Raw genomic sequence first — 21589 nt, 5'->3', positions numbered from 1 at the left:
AGTTTGATGGGAGATCAGGGCCTGAGGATACCGGCACTTAGGTGCTTTTAAAATGGTCCCCAGAATATCAAAGCAATTGAGTCATTTGAACTGAGTCGAGCTGGTTATTTGTGAGTAATTTGGCAATTCTCACCAGTTAGTTACTATTTCAGCTAAGCATAGAGAACAAAATGAAGGAAGTGTGAAATTTGTAAGGCAGATGTGTCTTGTATACAGTAGAAATTCTTAGTTTTCAAATTCTGAAATGGCACGATTACCAGGTGAGACTAGCAGGGAGTCTTCGTGCTCTTGAATGCTTGAGTTATTCAACTTGACAAACTCTTGAATTTAACATTTCAAACTTTTCAAGGGTCTGATAACAGTAACCCACCCAATATTTATGAAGCACCTACTGCTTTTTTCTGAGTTGTCACTGGAGACCTTTTTTTTTTTTTTAAACCCATGATCATAAACTTGGCAAATATGTGGAGATTTATTTTATAAACCATTTGAGTGAAGAGTCATGAAATAATATTTCTAATGGTTCAAGTATCTAAAATTGTATATGCTGTTCTTTGAAGATAATGTCAACTTATCTTGATCACAAGATTTTAATTTTATACCTTATTTTAATAATAATAAGAAAGGATCACATTCATACAGTTTTGAAAAACCATTCAATACTTACTTTTTCTATGGTGTTTTTAAGGAACGACGGAAATTTGGTCCCTTAGGATGGAACATCCCTTATGAATTCAATTCTGCCGACTTCTCAGCCAGTATTCAGTTTATTCAGAATCACCTCGATGAATGTGATATTAAAAAAGTGAGTGAAACTTTTCTTTGTTCTATTTTTTAATTTGTTTTAATTAGTTACACATGACAGTACAATGATCTTGACATATCATACATTTGAATCAGATGGGATATAATTTCTCATTTTTCTGAGTGTACAGGTTGTAGAATTACATTGGTTCTATTTTTTTTTTTTTTTTTTAATTGCAGCTTGTGATGTGGAGTGAGCCTGCTGAGGCTCCCCCACACCCTTTCCAGGGGCCTGGTGACTCTGATCAGCTGTGTGCTGGTCCAGCCTCTCCTGCTTCCCCATAACACACTCACACCTGAAGCTGCCCATGGCTGCCTCCAGGTGCCACAGGGCAGTGCTAGAGGAGGCCTGCCTTCAGTTAAACTTGCCTTCTCTGTCCTGACTGTCTGTCTCCTTAAAAGAGAAGATGTTATCTGCCAGCCCACCAGCAACGTTCTTTTTCACCTTAAGTCACTTATTATTTTTTGATATTTTTTAGTTGTTGACGGACCTTTATTTTATTTATTTTGTATGTGGTGCTGAGAATCAAACCTGTGCCTCACACATGCTAGGGAAGCACTCTACCACTGAGCCACAACCCCAGCCCTGAAGTCTAATGTTAGCTTTCGCTTTTGCATATAAATAGCCTTGATTCCGAATGGTGGTCACTGGGCTGGGGTGTGTGGGTCAGTGGTAGGGCCCTTGATTTCAGCCCCAGCACAGGAAAAAAAAAAATCAGTGGTCACTGCTAAAAATCCTGTGGCAGGTCTGGGGGTTATAGCTCAGTTGATAGAGCACTTAACCCATGGGTTCAATTCTTGGCACCATATAAGAATAAATAAATAAAATAAAGGTATCATGTCCACCTACAACTAAAAAAAAAAATTTAACAAAATTGTATGGCACTTTGTAGTTTTCAAAATGCTCCTTTGCAAAGCCTCATTTTTGTCTTTGCCCTCTGAGACTTTACTGAGAGGCCGGTTTTACTGATGAGGACCAGAAAAGACAGAAAGGAGATATCCTGAAGCTCACAGAGAATGGAAACCCAGTTGTCCCGTCACCCATGTTCTAAAGGGTTGGAGATCTGGTTCTTCCAGATCTTGGGCAAGTGAATGAGCCTCAGAGCCTGTGTCCCCATTTATAAAGTGGCCGTGGATTCCGTGGATTCTGTCAGGAGCAAGTGGGTTAGTATTTGTGAATGCATAGTGTATGTATAAATGCCACTTTTCCCGTCTGTCCTGCCTTCCTTTCCACAGTAGGCCTTCAAGGTAAATACAGTGACCGGATTGTGCTAGGGAGCGTGATGAATGTTTACCTGGACAGGAGGGATCGCTAGAACCAAACCATCAAAGAGATAGTAAATTAAGAGTACGGCAGTTTGATGAAAAATTGTTATTGTATGGGTTCAGATTCTGTGGCTATTTATCATGTTGGTATAAACAATAGTTACCTGGAAATAGTTGCTTTGAAAGGCAACTGAACTGAAAAATCAAATTTTAACCAAGAATAAAAATAAGTAAGAATCACACACCCTCACTTCTCCTATCCCAAATGTATGGAGAATTTCTATTTTTTTTTGTAACAAAAATAAAATAACTGTTACTATCTAAAATATATTGCCAGTATGAGATTGCTATCAAAATTAATGAACACTTAGATGTAGTTTTAGCTCACAGATTGAGATGGCAAAAGATTGCATTGTAGAAAAACCTTGTGAATAAATACTTTTCTAGCTGTTCTCCTACTGATTCCAGAAAATATATTACTAGGAGAGCACATTAAAGAGTTGATTACTTGATTTTTCCTCCTTTCTTCACTAAACACCACTTTTCCCCTCTGTAACAGCTTGGCTTGACTGTAATGAGTGTTAGAGGTGATTACATCCAAAGAGTGAAAAATAGTCTTTTTTTTTCTATTTTAAATAGTCCATGGGCAACACATCCACTGGTGTTTTGTAGATTTCTCTTTGGAGATCAAACTATAGTGGTTCCAGCCATGTGATAGAGGTATTAATGTAAGATAATAAATGATTTTAAAACACATCATTTTAAATACAATCTAGCTAGCACTCTCTTTCCCAGACCTTTCCTATAGAGAAAAACCTGAACTATTTGTTTGACAGTGAATAATCCTTTTTTTATTTCTGATAAAGGGTGTGTCGTGGAGTACAGTTCGGTACATGATTGGAGAAGTACAATATGGAGGCAGAGTGACAGATGACTTTGATAAACGTCTGCTTAATTGCTTCGCTAGAGTAAGTCAATTCATGGGAAGGAAAGCATGGAGACAGTTTCATTTTATTTTCTTTTTAAACAAGCCTACTTTTTATTTGTGATGGGTATTCCAAACTTAAGGGAGGAACAGTATAAAGAGGAGTTGCTAAAAACAAATTAGCCAAGAAGTGCACCTGCCACACACATCCCCATCCTTACCAACAAAATAGTAATCTACCTGCGGTCTGAGCAGAGCAGTGACCAGTTCTCAGGGTCTTGGAATCCTTTCCTGTATGGGTGAACTGTCCATGCCCAGGCCTCCCTCCACCTGTCCTCCACATTCTCCATTTCCTGGTGCCTCACCTGGGAGGAAACACTGGCCCTCATTTCTGCACCTCTTCCTCTAAGAGCAAGACTCATGATGACTTCAAGCCCAAAAATAATGGATGAGGGAATCACCATAATTTAAATTTTTAAATTTCTTTTGTTAAATTGGATGATTGAAAATGGATGAAGTGTTCAATTTTTTTATAATTTTTCATTTTTTTTTACCCAGTGAGATCCACATATAGCATATTGGTAAACATTTTCTAGAGAAAAATATTATCTGACAATTATGGTTTTCACATCAAGGTTGAATACTTATAACTAATACCTACCAACCTCAAACTCTTCTTAAAGTGTTCTACATGTTAAAGAAGCAATAAACATTACTTAAGTGGAAAAAAGATCAGATATAGGGGTATTTATGATTGTTAAGTTCTTTATGTTAGGACCTATGTTGTTAATTCTCTGTTTCTGTAATTTTATTTTCTTACTTTCCCTTTTTTAAAACAAAATTAAAACCTAAACAATCAGGTACAAGCTACAAGCTTCTGGGATACTTTGGTAAACTGGGAGTTGACCAAAAATCCGATTTTTCTTTGCACCCTTAACATGTCTTTGCATGCTTTCTCGTAAGCCATATGTAGACAAAGGTGGGAAATACCAATACAATGCCTTTGTGCTCGGAAGATCAGAGTATCCCAGTTGAAGTCAAGTATACCTGCTGAAGTCAAGTATCCCAGGTAGATACATCCCAGAACATTTCAAGGCAAAGTCCCCAAACAGGCATGTACAAAGTGTGTGTTGATGGCAACACTGGGAAAGGAGCTGACGGCAGCCATCATTGGGTGGTTTCCCTAGAAACAGACCTTAACTCGGAGATTTGCATTTGGGTGCCCCCTCTACCCTTCTCCCACAGGACCTTTCTGCCAGGGCAGTTCCTGGGGCGGACAGTAGCTAATACTCTGAGTGCCTGGGTCCTGAAGGAGGATTAGGTGGTGTATCTCAGTGTCCACCTCAGAAGCCCAAGAACCCTGAGAAAACAAGATGGAGTGGATGGACGTGAGAGAGTGCTGTGCTCACCATTCTGGGGTGCCTGCTCGTGTGCGCTCAACCACATTAGCTGTGTGAAATGATAGCTTTCTGAACCAGAATCTTACTCCTCAGGATATGTCCCAGAGAAATTCTCACATGAACAAAGATAGCATGTTTGTGGACTCGGGAAGCTGAAGGAAACACGCGTCAGTATCTATCACAGGGAAAGAGACAAGTTAACTGTAGGTGCTTATGATGGTAGCCGAAGCAGCACCGGGGAGAGATGATCTATGCGATGTCCTGCACGGATCTTTAAACAGTGTTGATTGCAGCTGGAAAAAATAAGATGCGATCCGTAAAGTAACCTAAGTATATTGTACAAGGATAAATACATATTTAAGGACATTAGCAAGTCCCTTTAAATAGATGCCCTTAGAAGGAAGGAGACTGTATGTGGATATCAGAGCTGAATGGGGAAAACTAAAATAAAGGGACGTGACATTTTTCCATAGAAATGGAATGTAGAAATTGACAGTGGAGAAATGTAACAGTGGTCCGCTTTGTGCTTTAATTATAGCCCTTGCTGCTCCTCCACTGCAACTTATTTTTTTAAAAGGGGGCAGGGGCCATGAAAATAATAATATTATAGCTAGGGAACAAAAAAAGTCTTAGTAGTATACTTGGGCAGAATAATTATAAAAATTATAAGAGTATCTAAAATTGAAGTTTCAGCAGTAAAGACTCTGAGAAGTGTGTGTGTGTATAAAAATTTTAAATTTTTCTTTCTTTCTCTCACTCTCTCTTTATTATTATTATTATTGTGTGTGTGTGTGTGTGTGTTTCTTAGAATAGAACCTAGGGCTACCACTGGGCTACATCCCCAGCCCTTCTTAAGAATTTTTAAATTTTGAGACAGGATCTCGCTAAGTCACCCAAGTACCCTTGAACTTGAAATCCTCCTGCCTTTGCTCCTGAGTAGCTGGAATTACAGATGTGCATCACCATGTCCACCTTATTTTTTTCTTTTTAATTAGCATATAATAACCATACATCTCCATGGGGTACAGTTTGGTGTTTCAGACATTATATATTTGAAATCAAGGTCTTGAGCATGTCCAGCTTCAGGATATATTTCACGGAGCCTTCCAGCAGAGTGCTGATGGGATCCAGTGTGTGGGGAGAGCAGTGGTGTGGGTCAAGGATCACTACTAGTTTTGATTTGATCAACTGGGGAGGGTGGAATGATTTCCAGAGGAGCAGAAGGGCTGCAGAGGAATGAGTTTTATTTGCTAAGGCTGGAAGTTGGGAGTTCTGTCTGGATCATGTAACATTTGAGTATCAACTACACCTCCCAAAAACATAAAATATATATTTAAAGAATACATTCAAATAATTTAACACAAATCAGAAAGATGCATAAAGCATAAGCATGCAGCTTAATACACCCTTTAACTCTGAACCTTCTAACTTGTATCTTCCATTTCTACCTGGGCTGTTTGGGTTCCACCTAATTAAAAAAAAAAAAATATATATATATATATATATATATATATATTTAGTTATAGTTGGACATGATCCATTTTATTTATGTATTTATTTTTATGTAGTGCTGAGAATCAAACCCAGCGCCTCACACGTGCTAGGCAAGTGCTCTACCACTGAGCCCCAGCCCCAACCACTGGGTTCCACCTTATTTTTATCTCCCACCTCTATTGCTCATTATGATAATTTTTATAAGCAGAGCTAGTTTAGATTTAGAGATATGTATGCAGGTTGTTTTGCATGACACCCTCACGTTCCCCTCCTCTCTTTGTGGCAGGAGGGCTTCCCATTCCTCTTGATGGGGAAGAGCATGGGTGACTGCAGGAACCTCTGGAGTCAGTATGGAGAGATGAGGCCATTTTCTACTGGCTGCATCTATGTTCTGAGAGAAATAAGAAGCAAGGCCATTGGCTGAGGAGTGGGGAGAGGCGAGTTTGGGATGTTTGAAGAGAATGGATAAAGTGTAGCTTTCTGAGAGAGTAGGATAGGGAATCTGTGACTCTGATAGCTATTTTCTGCCTTCCCCACTAGAATATAAACCCCTTAATAGGAGCCAAGTCTTCTTGGTCTCTGTACCCCTCTCCCTAGTGCTGAGAACTCACTCACGCATGTGTGTTGCTGATGAGCATCATATAATCTCAATACCCTGAGGATTTTCTGTCACTTAAAACAGTTGAATTTCTACTGACACCAGCACAAGGTGTGCATGTGTGTTTTTACCACACTTAACGTATCACATTTTAAAATTTTTATTTTATTTTTTGGTACCCAGGGGCACTTAGCCATTGACCCACATGTTTGTTTGTTTAAAATTTTAAGGCAGGATCTTGCTAAATTGCTTAGGGCCTCACCAAGTTGCTGTGGCTGACTTTGAACCCATGATCCTCCTGCCTCAGCCTCTTGAGCTGCTGGGATTACAAGCGTGTACCACCAGGCCCAGCTCAACTTTTTAAAAAAGCATGTTATGAACTCTTTTTCTAAAAACTCAAGTTCAAGAAAAGTCCTGATTAGCCAACCACCTCTGTAAGTTTGTCTTTGTTTTATTGAAGCTGTGTTACCCAGAGGTGTGCCGGACACAGTGGTTGGCTGGCAAGGAGGCCCCAAGTGGAAGAGCCCTCTGCTCTCCACCTGGTGATCTGGGGCAGTTAAGAGCTGCTGTGTTAATGTGTCCCTTCAAGGTCAATGGTTGAGCCGGGAGTGTGGGAGGGAGGGGAGGGAGCTCTGCTCGCTGCTCCGGAGCCTGCTCCACCTGCAGATCTCAAGCTGGCCAAGTCCCCTCTCTGTCCCTAGCCTTCTGAATTTTCTCTTCCCTTCTCCATAGCCCAACATTTGACATTTGGGGCAACTGAGTGAGACCTCATCCTCCTCCCAGAGGCCCAAGATTCTGCATCCCCAGGGCCCAGGCTGGCCTGGGGGAAGCACACATAGGATGTGTCTTGGTCATGGTCATACAGACTCCCTGGTCTGGAGCCTTCTCCACACCACTGTGTCCTGGCTGCTCCCAAGGAACAGCAGCTGCCTCCCCACCGGGTTAGATCCTCTCTATACCATCAGATCCTGGTTTCTGTGACCTGGGTCCTCAGCAATTCCTACCCTAAATGAAAAGTTCATCTCACGACCATTCCTTCCTTTCTCTCCTGAGGAGCTTCCCTGGCTCCTTCTGTCCCCTCCCTCAGGCCCTTTGGTGGCTACAGTTCTCTGTCCATGACTGGCCCACTCGCTTATTCCCCCTGCACCTGCTCTTCACCCGTCACCCCAACCTCCTGCCTCACTGTCCTTCACCTTACTTGTGCCTCTGTCTAGATTTGACTTATTCTAGATGACCCCCCCCCCCATAAGCAGAGGGCTCAGGCTGGGTCTCTGGCTCTCAGGGCTTGAAGTTCCCACATGAACTTGGCAGCAGAATCCTCTTGAGCAGGCTGTAGAATAGCATCAGAGAGCCCCTATCCTGCCTTCCTCTGTCTTAGCCATCCCCAGCCTCACTCTTGCCATCTATTCTGCTAGCCAAGCCACACTGCAGCCACTTCCCCTGCCGTGGGATCCCGAGTTACCATGGGAAGTGGTTCAATTATAAATCAGTGCTTCCAAGTCAGATCCCCGTCCCTGTGACTTTCATTTGGGGGCTCATCTTTGGACCCCTGTTTGCTCTGTTTTTTGGTTTTTTTTTTTTTTTTTTTTGGCATTTTACAGAATGTCTCTTCAAAACCTAGCAGGGGACAAAGACTATTTTGTATAATTATAATGTGCCAATAAAAAAAAACTACAATTAAAACAACAACAACAATTAACAGCGGCAGAACTTTTTCATGTTCTCATTCAAGGATGGCTGCTGTCATCTTTCCATTGCTGTAGCAAATACTTGTGCTAACCAACCTATAAGAAAAAAGGTTTATTTTGGCTGACAGCTATTGGGGTGTTGTTCATGGTCACTTGGCCCCATTGCTCTGGGCCTGTGGCGAGTGGAGCAGCAGGTCATGGTGGACAGTGTGTGGTGGAGTGAGGATGCTTGAGGACGGCCAGGACGAGAAAGAGGAGGAGGAAGGGGCAGGGTCCCACTGGCTTCTTCAAGGGCACATCCCCAAGTGACCAGAGGGCTTTCCAGTAGGCCTCTTCTCTTAAAGATCCTGTCACAGCCTACATCTGCCACAAAATTTGTAGAATCCACTTTTTATAGGTACCTGTTAAGAGTCTCCCAAAGTGATTCTATGTAGATTTCATGTTCTGTATTGTTGTCCATACCCTCAAAGAGCCTCCACATTTAGTGAAACGTGGCCCTGTGTGAGTTGGATCTAGCCCTTTTTGTGTGTCTTAATAAAGTAATCATAAACCAGGAAGAAGCTTCATTTTGCTTTTTTAGGTACTTGCCATCTGACAACACAGAATCCATTGTGGTCATTTGTTTTCTGTGCGCTGAGGCCTTTGCCTCCCTGGGGTGTCTTCCTGCAATTTAAGCTATCCACATCACGAAAAATCTAATCTTTCTCAATAATGACTGTGCTCAGCTCTGTGCCCTGTAATGACTTTCAATTGCTCCCCGGTTCTTAAATAAGCACCAGTCATCGCCCTGGTATCCACAGTCATCCATAAAATGACCTCACCTCCTCTACTTTCCTGTCCTGTCTCTTACAACGACATTATGTTTACCCCAACTTCATTACACCCACCAACCTCTACATCCTCACCTTTCTGGCTTCAGTCATTCTGGGCCTTTGCTTGTGTGGCCTCCCCACCTCCAAGTCCTCCTGTCAAAAATTCTCTCCTTCAAGGCTGTTCTCCAAAATCACCCCCTTACCTGACATCCACCTAGCCATTCTTGCTTCCAGCTCAAAGCCTCTCTAGTACTTTGCTTATTTATATTTCCTTCTGGCTCTTACTTTAGTACACTTTGTATTATGGTTCTTCCATAATTGGCTTATCCCTCGACTAGGTCACCGGCTCCTTGAATGAAAGGACTGTGAGTTTTTCATCTCTGCATTCTGTTCTGGTTCTAAGCTCGGGGGCCTTGTGCCCAGGAGTTGAATAGAGTAGAATGGAAGCAAATAAAGCCACAGAGAACCAATACACAGGGTATTTCAGAGCAGTGTCTGGATCTAAAAAGAACTGAAAGGAGCCTGTGGAGGAAAGGTCCTGGAGGAAGTGTCCCTGCCTGGAGTAAGGCACAGACCTCATCTCCTTCCCGTCAGTCCTTGGAGTGAACAGACCCAGTGCCTACATTTCCACGCCTGTCTTTCCCTTCTTTCTCTCCCTGCCACTTGCTAGAGTCATTGCCTCAAAACCAGCTCATAGGCATTCAACATCACCCCCGCCCTTCAAAATAAGTCTATTCACACCGAGTGTGTGTTTGTTCTCGCACTGTTTTGTTACAGATGATCCATCGATTCACTTGAAATGAGAAAAGGATGTGATAAGGCATTGCTTCTGGTGGGCGGGGACCTAACTTAATTAACGAAGGAAGCTGCCAGGCTCAGGGTGGGGGTAGATGCTTATAAGGCTTTCTAGCTTTGTGCTGATGCTTGGTGTCATTGTGAGTGACACCGTACATGTGCACAGGCCCCTAGTGTAGGCCCTGCGTGGTGGGGGTGGGGCACAAGACAAGGAAAACACCCAGGTATCCCCTCCTGGGTGGCTAATGCCTCCTGGGGCTCTGCAGTGTGTCCCCTTCTCTGCCAGAGTGGAGCTGAGGGTTCTCTAATTGCTCCAGTAAAGACCTGTGGGCATGGCTCCCAGCCCTGCTGGGTCCTGGTCCTCTTTACTCTGCACATCTCTTCTTTAGTGCTGAACAGAAGCCTCCCTGAGTTGTTTTTGTGTTCTGGCCTCTCACTTTTCTTCATGGATGTGCTAATTATTCTATCAGTAGTTTTGTGAAGATGCTTTCAAAACCAATATAAAAAAAACCCTATTAAAATGGAAATAAGGCGACCCTTCCTCCTCGATAGTGGCAGTTTTCATTTAGACTCTCATCAATTTTCTTTCCTTTATTTTCTCTCCCTCCTCCAGGTCTGGTTCAGTGAGAAGATGTTTGAACCATCATTCTGTTTTTATACTGGTTATAAAATCCCCGTGTGCAAAACCTTGGACCAGTATTTTGAATTCATCCAGTCACTGCCATCCCTAGATAACCCCGAAGTTTTTGGGCTTCACCCTAATGCTGATATCACGTAAGTTCTTGGCATTTTTTAATTTGAAGGGGTCATTTGTAACTCAGCCTGGCAAAGTCTGTGCATTTCATTTTCTCTCTTAATCTCTCTCCTTTCCCCTCTTTTTATTTTACTGTGAAAAATATCGTCGCCTCCTGTCTCCCAATTACAACTTTGTCACATCTTGGCCTGCTCTCCTCTCACTAAATCCTGGTGCCCCAGTGTTTGTGACAACCTTAAAGCTCTAATTTATGCATTGACTATTTCTCCTCTGTCATGTCATAAAGCCAGTTGGTGTTGTGGGTATTGATGCTCTCCACTGATAGGACAGTCCTCTCCCAGCTCCTTATCTCTTTCTCCAAAAATCCACTAGAATATGATGCTCATAAATAGGGTCTAAAAGGGCTGGAAGCGTAGATGAAGGATGAAGACCTGCCTGACCTTCTCTTTGTTGGACCCTCTCCCCTTACTTGCTCACCGGCATCCTTCCATCATGAACTTCCCAGGGTGGCATGTGACTGAGCACAGGAGCACAGGCCACCTGGGCAGAGCCCAGGGTCTCAGCTCAGCATGGGGTCCCTTCTCCCATGGAGACAGAACATATGCTTCCCAGACCCATGCCCCTTCTCTGACCCACCTTCAGATGAGGTCTCACCCTTCTTGAGAGTTCTCTACCCTGGACTAGACCACCTGGCTCCATGGGGTAGGCACAGGAAGCCCCAGTTGAGCTGCTCCTTTGCACAGGTATTGAGTCTATGGCCCACCTGTCAAAGGTTCAAGTCTGTGTGTCAGCATGGCATGCCTGTCTCAGTCCCTCACCGACCATTGTCAAAATTTTAACAACTGCAATCGGGCGTGGGGTGCCCCCCATCTTCTGCTTCTCTACACTTGATAGGCATCCCAAGAGTCCCGGTTTGCTGTCAATTGATTGTCCTCTCACCTCCAGACACCTACCTTACCCCTTGCACAATGTATGCCCTGGTGGCCTCTTTATGCCACATCGATTCCACCCTCTTCATATCCTTTAATCTCACCCACGATGCTTTTCATCTTCAAGATGCAGACGTGACTGGGCCCCATGAACAGCTAATGACACTTTGTTCAGATCCTAAGACAGAAGATGACAGCTCTTTGGTGGCAGCTGTAGCTGTTTGAAGGGGATGTATTAAGTTACCTGGGAATGGAAAAGAAGTCAAGAAATAAAAGGGATTCTTCAGGGATTGGCTTGAGCATAAATTTATACATGAAAGAGGGTTTTGCTTTAGCTGAGAATTTTAAAATGTGAGTCAGGCCACATTGCTGCTCTGCTCAGAGCCCTCCTGAGGTCCTGTGCCTCGCTTGCACTTCCTGGAACATCTTACCCTACCCCGCCCCACATCTTTGTGGCTGACCTTTCACGTCTTCCATTGTCATTATTTAAATGTCACCTTTTGTTACTCATTCCCCAGTCCCTGCCCCACATCCTATCCTCCTGCCCTGCTTTTTTCCTACAGTATTCTTCACCAACCGACATACTCTGTGTTTTAATTACTTATTTGCTATCGTCTATCAGCCACCACTAAAGCACGAATTCCACTGTGTCTGGAACTTTTGTCCATTTTCACTTCTGAGTCTCCACCTCTATGACAGTGCCTCATGCTCAGGATGCGTTTGTGGACTGACTCAGTGATACTTCATTTCTGTAGGCTGTGATCTGATCAGTGGGGGTAGTCTATAGAATGATCTCATGATTTCATACAATCGGGCCAAAATAAAAACAGCTGACAAGTCTCTAAACACTTATCAACTTGTAATTGAAAATGTCCACTTCTGAGGGCTCTGGACTCCAATTCCCTTGGCAAGAGCCTGAGGAGTCCTGGAAGCTGATTCCTGGAGAATGTGACCCTGTAGAGTCCTGCAGATCCTCTCAAAGAGCAGGCGAGACAAAGTGGAAGTCATCTCACCCTGACTTAGAGGGATGGTGTTCCTCTGCCATGAACACCATAGGAAGCTTTGGTCATCAGCTCTCAGAGCCAGAAAAAGTCCTGAGAAATACGGCAACAGAGCAAATGGGACTAGAGGTAATGGTAGAGTCAGCCCTTGGCTTTCTATTGGGAACTATTACAAGCCCTCCGAAATGCATACACCCTCCCCAGAGGCTCACCAATTAACTTTTTATTGCATTTCCTAGTTCTCTTTCTATATTTATAACTCTGTATTTTGCATCTCTAAAGCTACATGCACATATAACCATACCTGTTTCTTTCTGTGTGTGTACCCGTGCATCTGTTTGTAGGCCCTCTTGGCGGACAGACAGGAAGTAATTACGTGTTTTGTAAAATGTCATGAGCTAATACTAGTAATCTCACTTTCAGGATTCCGGCCTTCTCATTGCCACTTTGCCATCTCCTTTCTCCCTCAATGTGTTTTCTCCTTTGCTTGGAATCAATACACTAATACCAAGCCCAACAAGAGACCTGCTAACTGGAGGTCAAGATTTCTTGGCTGTTTTTTTGTTTTTGTTTTATTTTGTCCTCAGAATATATCCCACCGAGGGTATGCAGATTGTTTTTATCTGAGTGATTATATCATCAATTGATATAAAGTTACTGCACTTTTTATTGCTTGTGTTACATTTTAGTTTCCCCTCTTTGTTATTGTTTGAGTATGTAAAACATACACAGAGTTCAGATGTCACAGTAGATAATAAGGTGTTCTTAGAGAAGTCTTACCCCTTTCAGCCCATTTCCTTCCTCCTTTATGGGTAAGCAAGCTTGCTTGTTAGTTTCTGGTTTATCTTTCCTGTGTTTCTCTTTGCATGTACGTAACATTTACACACTTATTATCCTTTCATTTTTAAACGAAGAATTGCTGAAGTTTGAGTCTTGCCTTTTTCACTCCACGTGGGTTCATAGATGTCTCCCTCATTATTTTTTACAGCTGCATGCTACTCATAGTTATGCATATCTTAGTTTATTCAACCACTCTCCTGTAGTTTGCTATCTTGAATAGTTCCTCAGTTAACAACCTCTGCTTGAGGTTTCTTTTATATTGTTGGAGATGCATGTTCAAGGTAAATCACCATGGATGGGATGCAGGATCAAGGTGTGGGATTATTGTCAGGGTCCCTCACCTGTTTTGCACTTTTACAGGTATGTGAGTACCTGTTTCTTCAGAATCTCATCAACAGTGTGTTGGTCAAGCATTTGAATTTTCAACAATGACAGTGAGAAATGGCATATCAGCATAATTTTAAGTTACTTTCTCTTATTTTGAGTTGAATGGAGAATCTTTTCAAATACTTAAAAGTTATTTGTATATAGTTTGCCCATTTTTCTCAAATAGAGGTTTTTTTCTTTCTTTTTGATTTTTTTTTTTTTTTAGTACCAGGGATTGAACCCAAGGGTATTCAGTATTCAACACTGAGCCACATCTCTAGCCTGTTTTTGTTTTCATTTGGTTTTGTTTTGTTTTGAGACAGGGTCTTGCTAAATTGCTTAAATCCTCACTAATTTGCTGAGGCTGACTTTGAACTCTTGATCCTCCTGCTTCAATCTCCCAAGCCACTGGGTGTACACTGTTATAGGCATGCACTTTCACACCTGGCCGGGTTCATTCTCAGTCATGATTTCATCACTTATTTTCTCTTTTTTGTTCTCCCTTATCTATTTTTCTACACATTTCTGAGATGTCTATTAGAGCTCATCCTTCTAGCCTTCATGTCTTTCAGCCTTTCTTTCATGTTTTCCATCTGTTTTCTCCGTTTGGTTCCTTCTATCTCAGCTTCCTGAGCGGCTGGGATTACCATTGTGCACCACTATGCCTGGCTTTCCCTTTGATGTTTTTTTTAAGTGTTTATTTTTTAGTTTTAGGTGGACACAATAACTTTATTTTATTTTATGTGGTGCTGAGGATCGAACCCAGTGCCTCATGCATGCCAGGCGAGCGCTCTGCCTCTGAGCCCCAGCGCCAGCCTTTGGGGATATCAGCCCTTTATTTGTGATGTGCACTGTAAATATTTTTTTCTCGGGTTGTTATTAGATTTTGACTTTGTGACGTTTTCCCATTGGCCCAATAGAGCTGTTATTATCATTTTGTTGTGCTTCTATTTTTACATAGTCAAATTCATGAATCCTGTTGTCGTTGTCATCATCGCTAGGTCTGGGCTGTGAGTCAGAGGCCTTTTTCCCACATCAGGTTATAAAGGAATAATTTGTGTTTTCTTTCAGTATGCGTTCATTTTCTTAATATTTATTTGGAAGTTGTTATGTCCTAAGTATGGATGAAATTTCCTCTTTTTCTGGGTAGCAATCTGTCACCCATCATCAGTGATTTGAGAAGCTTCCTTTTATAAAGACAGAATTTCCACAGGTATATAGGTCTGTTTTTGCTACACAGCAGTCTATTTAAAATTTTTTTTTAATTTTTTTTAATATTTATTTTTCAGTTTTTGGTGAACACAACATCTTTATTTTATTTTTTTTATGTGGTGCTGAGGATCGAACCCAGTGCCCCACACATGCCAGGCAAGCAAGTTATCGCTTGAGCCACATCCCCAGCCCAGTCTATTTAAAATTGAAGCTGCACAATATGTTTTGCTCTCTGGTAGGGCTAAGTCCCCTTGTTGCTCTTTCTTCCCCCTGGGCTTTTCCTAGCTATTATTGCAGGTTTATTTTTATCACAAATGAACATTGAATTTCGTTGAATGCCTTTCAGTATTTCTGGAGATAGTTACATGATTATTCCCAAATATTTAAAATATGAACAGATTTCCTAACTTAAATTATCTATGCGTTCCTGAAATTAATGCAACTTGGTCCTGATGTATTATTCATTTAGTGTGGTGATGGACTTTATGAACAATTCACTGAGGACTTTTACATTGATATTCATAAATAAGATTGTTCTAGAGTTTTTATGCCCTCTTTATCAGATTTAATTGTTAATCAAGATTAGATTTGCTTTATAAAAATGTTGGGACTTTCCTGAGCTCTGAAATAATGTATGTAGGTAGCATTGGGAGCTTGAACTTAGGGTAGAACTCTATGAAATCATCTGGGCCCAGTGCTTTTTGGTGGTACTAGTTCTTTGATATCCTTCTTATTCTTCTGTTGCTACAGCAGTCAACTTCTTTTTTTAAATATTTTTTTAGTTGTAGATGGACACAATATCTTTATTTACTTATTTTTTTATGTGGCACTGAGGATCGAACCCAGTGCCTCACACATGCAAGGCAAGCACTCTGCCACTGAGCTACAACCCCAGCCTAGCAGTCAACTTTTATAAATAATATTCTTTTTTAAAAAGATAAAATTATCTGGCTCATCTATTTTTATTATTATTTCATTTTTGTTTTGGGTACAGGAGACAGAATCCAGGGGCGCTTTAACCACTGAGCCATATCCCCAGCCTTTTTTATTTTTTTATTTTGAAACAGGATATCTTTAAGTTGTTTTGGGTCTTGCTAAGTCGTTGAGGCTGGCTTTGAACTTGCAATCCTCCTGCCCCCTCGGTTTCTGGGATTACAGGTGCATGCCCCCAGCTCGTCTATGTTTTCATATTTATTTGCACAGGGTTACAGAAAGTAGTCTTCAATCAACTTGAATGAGCTGGACTCAGTACAGAGTCTGCAACATGAAGCTGCCTTTTCCTTATGCCATATTGAGTCCAACTCATTCAGTAAAACCTGTTACAGAAGCAAGTGTGGAGTTATCCAGCTCTGTATTATGACAGACTGAAGCCACTTGAGTCCTTCTCCGTGTGCTGGCTCTTAGTATAACCTAGCTCAGCTATGTTCAGCCATGCACTATCGGGTGCCAGTGTACCCCAGAGAAACCACGAGAAACTGGAACTGGGAACTCAGCACTCACACATCACACCAGACGCCTGGAGCTCTTCTTAAAAATGTGTTCTCCCCTTGCCTAGCTCCATGGGTCCTCCGCTGTCAGGGGCAAAAGCACTTTGTAGCAAAGGAATAAAATATGTTGCAAAATGCAAAAGGTCAGGAGGCACAGCATCCATAGGTCACTCTTGGTGCATTATCCAGGAAGTAGGTACTATCCATGCCTTAAGTCTCCCCTCTCTATCAACTGCCTCTTCTCCAATTGGTCGTTTTTCCACCTTCTTTCCTGAATGGAGCTCATCAGCTTCAATAGCATTTATTTATTTGGGTACTGGGGGTGGAACCCAGGGGCACTTTACCACTGAGCTTCATCCCCAATCCTTTTTGTACTTTTTGTTGCCAATTTTTTATTTCCAGAGAGCTAAATTGCTAAGAGCCTCGCCAAGTCACTGAGACCAGCCTCGAACTTGCAATTCTCCTGCCTCTGCCTCCTGAGTTGCTGGGATTATAGGTGTGCACCACTCAGTGGCCTTTAAAATATCTGTATGTCAATGGGTATTGTCTAGACCTCTCCTCTGTCTCCACAGTCACTTATAGGAGTTCTATGTGGTATCCACTTGGATGGCTTTCAGGCAGCTCAACCTTTAAAAGCCCCAGACTGAACCTGCGATTCCCTTGCTTCTCCATCTCAGTAGTTTCCACAGCACTTAGAATAAAATGCAAGCTCTCTGCCATCACTGACAAGGCCCTTCTCTGTGACCTCATTTAGCGCATGCTTGGTGTTGTTTCCTAGACCATCTCAGAGACCCCCGGATAACCCATGTGGGTGAGGATGCAGGTCTAGATCGGGGTGGAGCAAAGCCACAGGACACATCTTAAAGGGAATTGACAGGATTCCGTGACTACAGAGCAGTGGCTGTGAACCTTCTGTGGGTTGGGAGGGCCTGGCAAGCCTCTGTCGTCTGCAAGCCCCTCTCCACAACTCCATCCAGAGGCCACATCCCATCGCTGGTCCACATGCTGTCACTAAGCTCACTTCTCTGAATTCGAGAGTCAGGATCTTGTAACCTTTCCTTGCAATGAGTGAGGTCAAGTAGAAAGCCCTGGACAGCCTCTAGTGGCCTGTGAGACCTGTGGCCCTCCTCCTGTGACCTATCTTTGTTCTTAACTTCCCCTTTGCTCTGCCCCTGGGGCCCTCCCACTGGCCTACCTATGCCATCCCCTCTCCCCAGCACATCTGGGCCCATTTCTGGTGCCTGCTCAGGCAGTAGCCTCTGTCTGCAGCTCCATGTTTGGTCTCCTAGTGAGCTTTTCCTAGGCTAATTCTTCTTTTCTCTGGGCTCTGAAATACCTGGAACTCTACCTGCACTTGTCTTAGTGAAGCCTTAGTGAACCTTTTTGAAAGGTTCCTTTACTCTGCCCCTCAACAGTTCCCCCAACAGCCACCAGGAGGCAGTAAGCAGTAACAGACTTGGATCCCAGCCCAAGCCCAGCCCTTCCCAGTCCAGCAAGGTGCCGCTGTTCTCTGTGAAATGCAAGAAGTAATCAAAGATGGCTTTGACAAATCCGCCCTGGGAGCTGGGCTAATGGAGGAGTCGGAAATGGGAATGCTTGGATGCACATGAGGACAAGCTAAGGAGTCCTGTTTGGGGCATGTTGAGTTGGAAAAGAATGGGATGTCTGAGTGGGATAAGAAATGTGGACAGGAGCCCAAGTGAGAGACCCACACTTGTGCAAAAGAAGCCAGGAGATGGGGAGGACTCTACCGTACGGTGGCTGTGTTGGATGTCCCCAACCAGAGGGATCATTAATTGATGTGACCATCCTTGCTGTTTAATAGCACATTGGCTTTTAGTAGATTCACAGGCTATTAGTGGGCCATGGTGGAGAACTCTATGCTCCTGTTTCTCAGACTCTCCCTCTGAAGTTCACATCCATAAATTTGAGAGGAGAAAATTTGGGGAAAGGAACCACAAGTCTCTTTCCTCTCTACTTCAAAACAAAGAATCTCTGAAGAAGGGGGTGGAGGAATCAAGCTAAATAAATGCTTTAAAATAAGTAAAATCTCTCCCAAGAGATTAGATTTCTTGATGACAGGAACCATAAAAATGCATAGTTTATTCATATTTTATTATCTAGATTTATTAGGTACCAGAGACTCTGCAAATCCAACCGTCTCAATGTGGAAAGCAGTTATTTATTTTGACTCTTTTTCTCATTAGTGGTTATGCATATTTTTTCTCCCTTCTGAAATTTATCAAATGCCTTATTACAAATTTTCTATTCATTTCTATGCAGGACAAATTCTAATTCATTCCTTTTAGTATTAGCTGACACTTCTGAGTTTTAGATCTTTTTTTTAAAAAATGCTCATTGATATTTCATGTGCAAAAGAATATCTAAATCTAGGCTGATTTGGATGTGACCATGCACAAATATCTCATTAGATAGTTAATTGTTTATTTTATAGACAGTTCTGGTTTTTCAGTAGTTTTGCATTTTTATTACCCACAACCCAACTCCCCAGAACCACCAAGTTACAAAAAGGCAATCTGAGCTTCTTCCCCTATTTACTCCAAAGAGAAGTTTTCTTCAAGAAGTAACTGAGGACCAAAGCTCACAGAACAGTCTTGTTCTTCATCTCAGAGCAGTTAAGGGGACTGTTTTCCTGAAAGCCCTCAGGCTTTGAAGGCATAAAGAGATACTTGCAGTTCTCCATTACAGCCCCTTGACTTGGCTTCTGCCCTTCATATTTTTGCAAACATAAAATCACATCGTGGAAAAGGAAATTCAAGTTGTACAGCCTTGGAATAGCAGGGCATGACATCCTGTGCCTAATAAAATGTGTAATGGGGAGATGACCTGGAGAGCTCGTCCAGCTCTTACGTGATGTGGGGTGACTCTGGTGAGTCTTTCCCAGCATCTGTACTTTTGGGACTCTTTTCGGATCACCTCATAAAAGAGTAAAATCACTCACCATGAAAGTAATTTCTTAGGTGAGATGCAGCGGCAGCAGCAGCACCTCCGTCAGCTGCTCCCTGGAGCACCTGTGAATTTGTCCAGAATCCACAGAAAACGAATTGGTCACTCCCGCAGTGGTGTGCTCTGCTGGCACCAGTCAGTGGTGAAGAGCACATTTCCAGAAGGCATGCAAGCGCTGACGCTCCCAGATACGGGGTCTTTCCCTTTTTTATTTGTAGCCAGAATAGGCAAGAGAATGAACTCTGGTTCAGATGGAAATTTATTGTGGTTTTCTTCCTTTAGCCTTTAAAGGAAGAAATGTGTTGCTAAAACATTATAATAAAAATATTTTTCCTTCTTCTTGAAATCACATCATTCTGATTCCCTTATGTTTTGAGGGGGAGACGTGTGTGTATGTGTGTGTTTGCGCGTGCATTTGCAACCATTTCTGAATTTTGAAGTATAGCATAATTTCAGTTTTTAAAAGCCATAAAATATAAGAAAATACAGATAACTCTTGAGGGGAAAAATCCTGTGAAAATAGCCTATGAAATCAAAATTAAATTATCAAAAGTATCCAAGGATATATTTATACCTGTATTTGTGTGAGACAGGCACACATAAACATATGTATCCATTGATTTGTAGGTGGAAAGGTGTCCGGAAATAGAAAAATAATAATAATAATATTGTGCTAAACTTTTACCATGAGGAGGAATGGATTATTAAGCTTGATGCCCTTTAAATACTGGAAAATTGCTCTCTTTTGTATTTGAAGTTTAATAAAATTTAAGCCAACTGGCTTCAGCTCAACAAATATTTATTGGGAACTTACTGTCTGGCCAGCTCGGGATATGAAGATGAGTGAGACACAGTCCTTGTCCTTGGAGCTCATTATCTGTTAGGGAAATGGATGAAAGGCAAATATTTACGTAATATACTCTGGACGCTGTAGAATCAGGGCACATATAGGTTGCTACAGGAACAGAGATGAAAGCAATACATCCCAACCTAAGGATCAAAGAAAGCTAGTGACAGGCCACATTTGAGTTGTGCCTTAAAGGATGGGCAGGGGTTCTCAGGTTAGAGAAGGGCTGGGCAGGAAGTGGCTGCAGTGCCAGGGCAGGAAGGGGAGTGCCAGAAGGGGAACACAATGAGAAATCAGGACCATGGGACAGACCAGGGCAGGTCGACCAAGACAGGAGCAAGGAGAGGCAGGAAGATGTAAGGGTTTGTGGGATATCTGGGGACCAAGTTCAACTTGCCCAGAGCCCAGGCGAAGGGGACGGTGCCTCCATGAGGGAGTAAGTGACAAAGGCAGAGGGTGTTGGGTGTCCTGGTCAAGAGTCTGGGACAGTTCTGAAGGCAGTGTGGTTGATGATGGAGGTGAATTCTGGAAACGATTTGGTAATAGGACTTGGGGACCAAGAAGGCCTGGGAGTGACATCAAAGAGAGGCTGTCTCCGAGGACTCTGGGTTGGGCAACTGGGCGCTGACATGGATGTCATTAAAGGAGACGGGAGAAGGAACAGTTCAGGTGAGGGGTAAAGGGATGTAAGGAACAGAGCCCTCTGGAAGTCCAGGAAATGTGGACATGGGAGGTCATGATAAAATCAGAGGCTGTTGCCAGCCTGGCCTGGTGCTTCAGGGTTCCCCGTAAGCTCTCCACAACAGTGAGACCTCCACCTTCTCTAAGAGCCATTCATCTGTATCTTCTGTCCTTGCTCTATTTAAAGCTGGAGGGAGATCATGGAGTAATGTTAATCACTTACAAGTTTAAATTTCTGAAAAATATGTGTCATAATATGGGATTCGTGACTTTAGTATCTTCATTTTGTTGTCTCAATAGCTATTTTCATGGGACTCTTCCCTTCCGAGTTATTTGTGCTTTTGTTATACTTTATATGACTTTTTAAAAACTGGATTATGTCAAGTGCAATTATTACATGTCAAGTGAAAAATTTTTAAGAACTATTGGAATCACATCAAGTTCAGGATTGGGTTGCAAATGTCTTTAGTGCCATTTTACTAAAATGTTTTGTTCTCTATTCATATATTAAACCGTGTGTGTTTGATATACTCATCTTTCAGATTTTAAAGTAAGTGTTTTGCAGGTATTCTAAAACTCCAGTATCATGCCAGGCACCTTGGCACATGCCTGTGAACCCAGCAACTTAACCTGGGAGTGTGAGGCAGGAGGATTGAAAGTTCAGCCTCAGGAACTTAGTGAGATCATGTCTCAAAATTTATATTAATTTATACATAAATACAC

At 42.4% G+C, this 21589-nt stretch overlaps 1 protein-coding gene across 1 annotated transcript in view; it reads left to right on the top strand.

Annotated features, from left to right (window-relative positions):
* Window positions 1–21589, top strand: part of Dnah8 (dynein axonemal heavy chain 8) — a 275799-nt gene that overhangs the window by 225384 nt on the left and 28826 nt on the right. The window contains exons 82-84 of the mRNA XM_076860182.1: window positions 689–805; window positions 2937–3038; window positions 10396–10556. Coding sequence (XP_076716297.1) covers window positions 689–805; window positions 2937–3038; window positions 10396–10556 — 380 coding nt within the window. The remainder of the gene's footprint in view (window positions 1–688; window positions 806–2936; window positions 3039–10395; window positions 10557–21589) is intronic.

Source organism: Callospermophilus lateralis, chromosome 6 (assembly GCF_048772815.1).
Source record: "Callospermophilus lateralis isolate mCalLat2 chromosome 6, mCalLat2.hap1, whole genome shotgun sequence".
NCBI classification, from domain to species: Eukaryota; Metazoa; Chordata; class Mammalia; order Rodentia; family Sciuridae; genus Callospermophilus; species Callospermophilus lateralis.
This window is presented reverse-complemented; position numbering and strand designations above follow the sequence as displayed.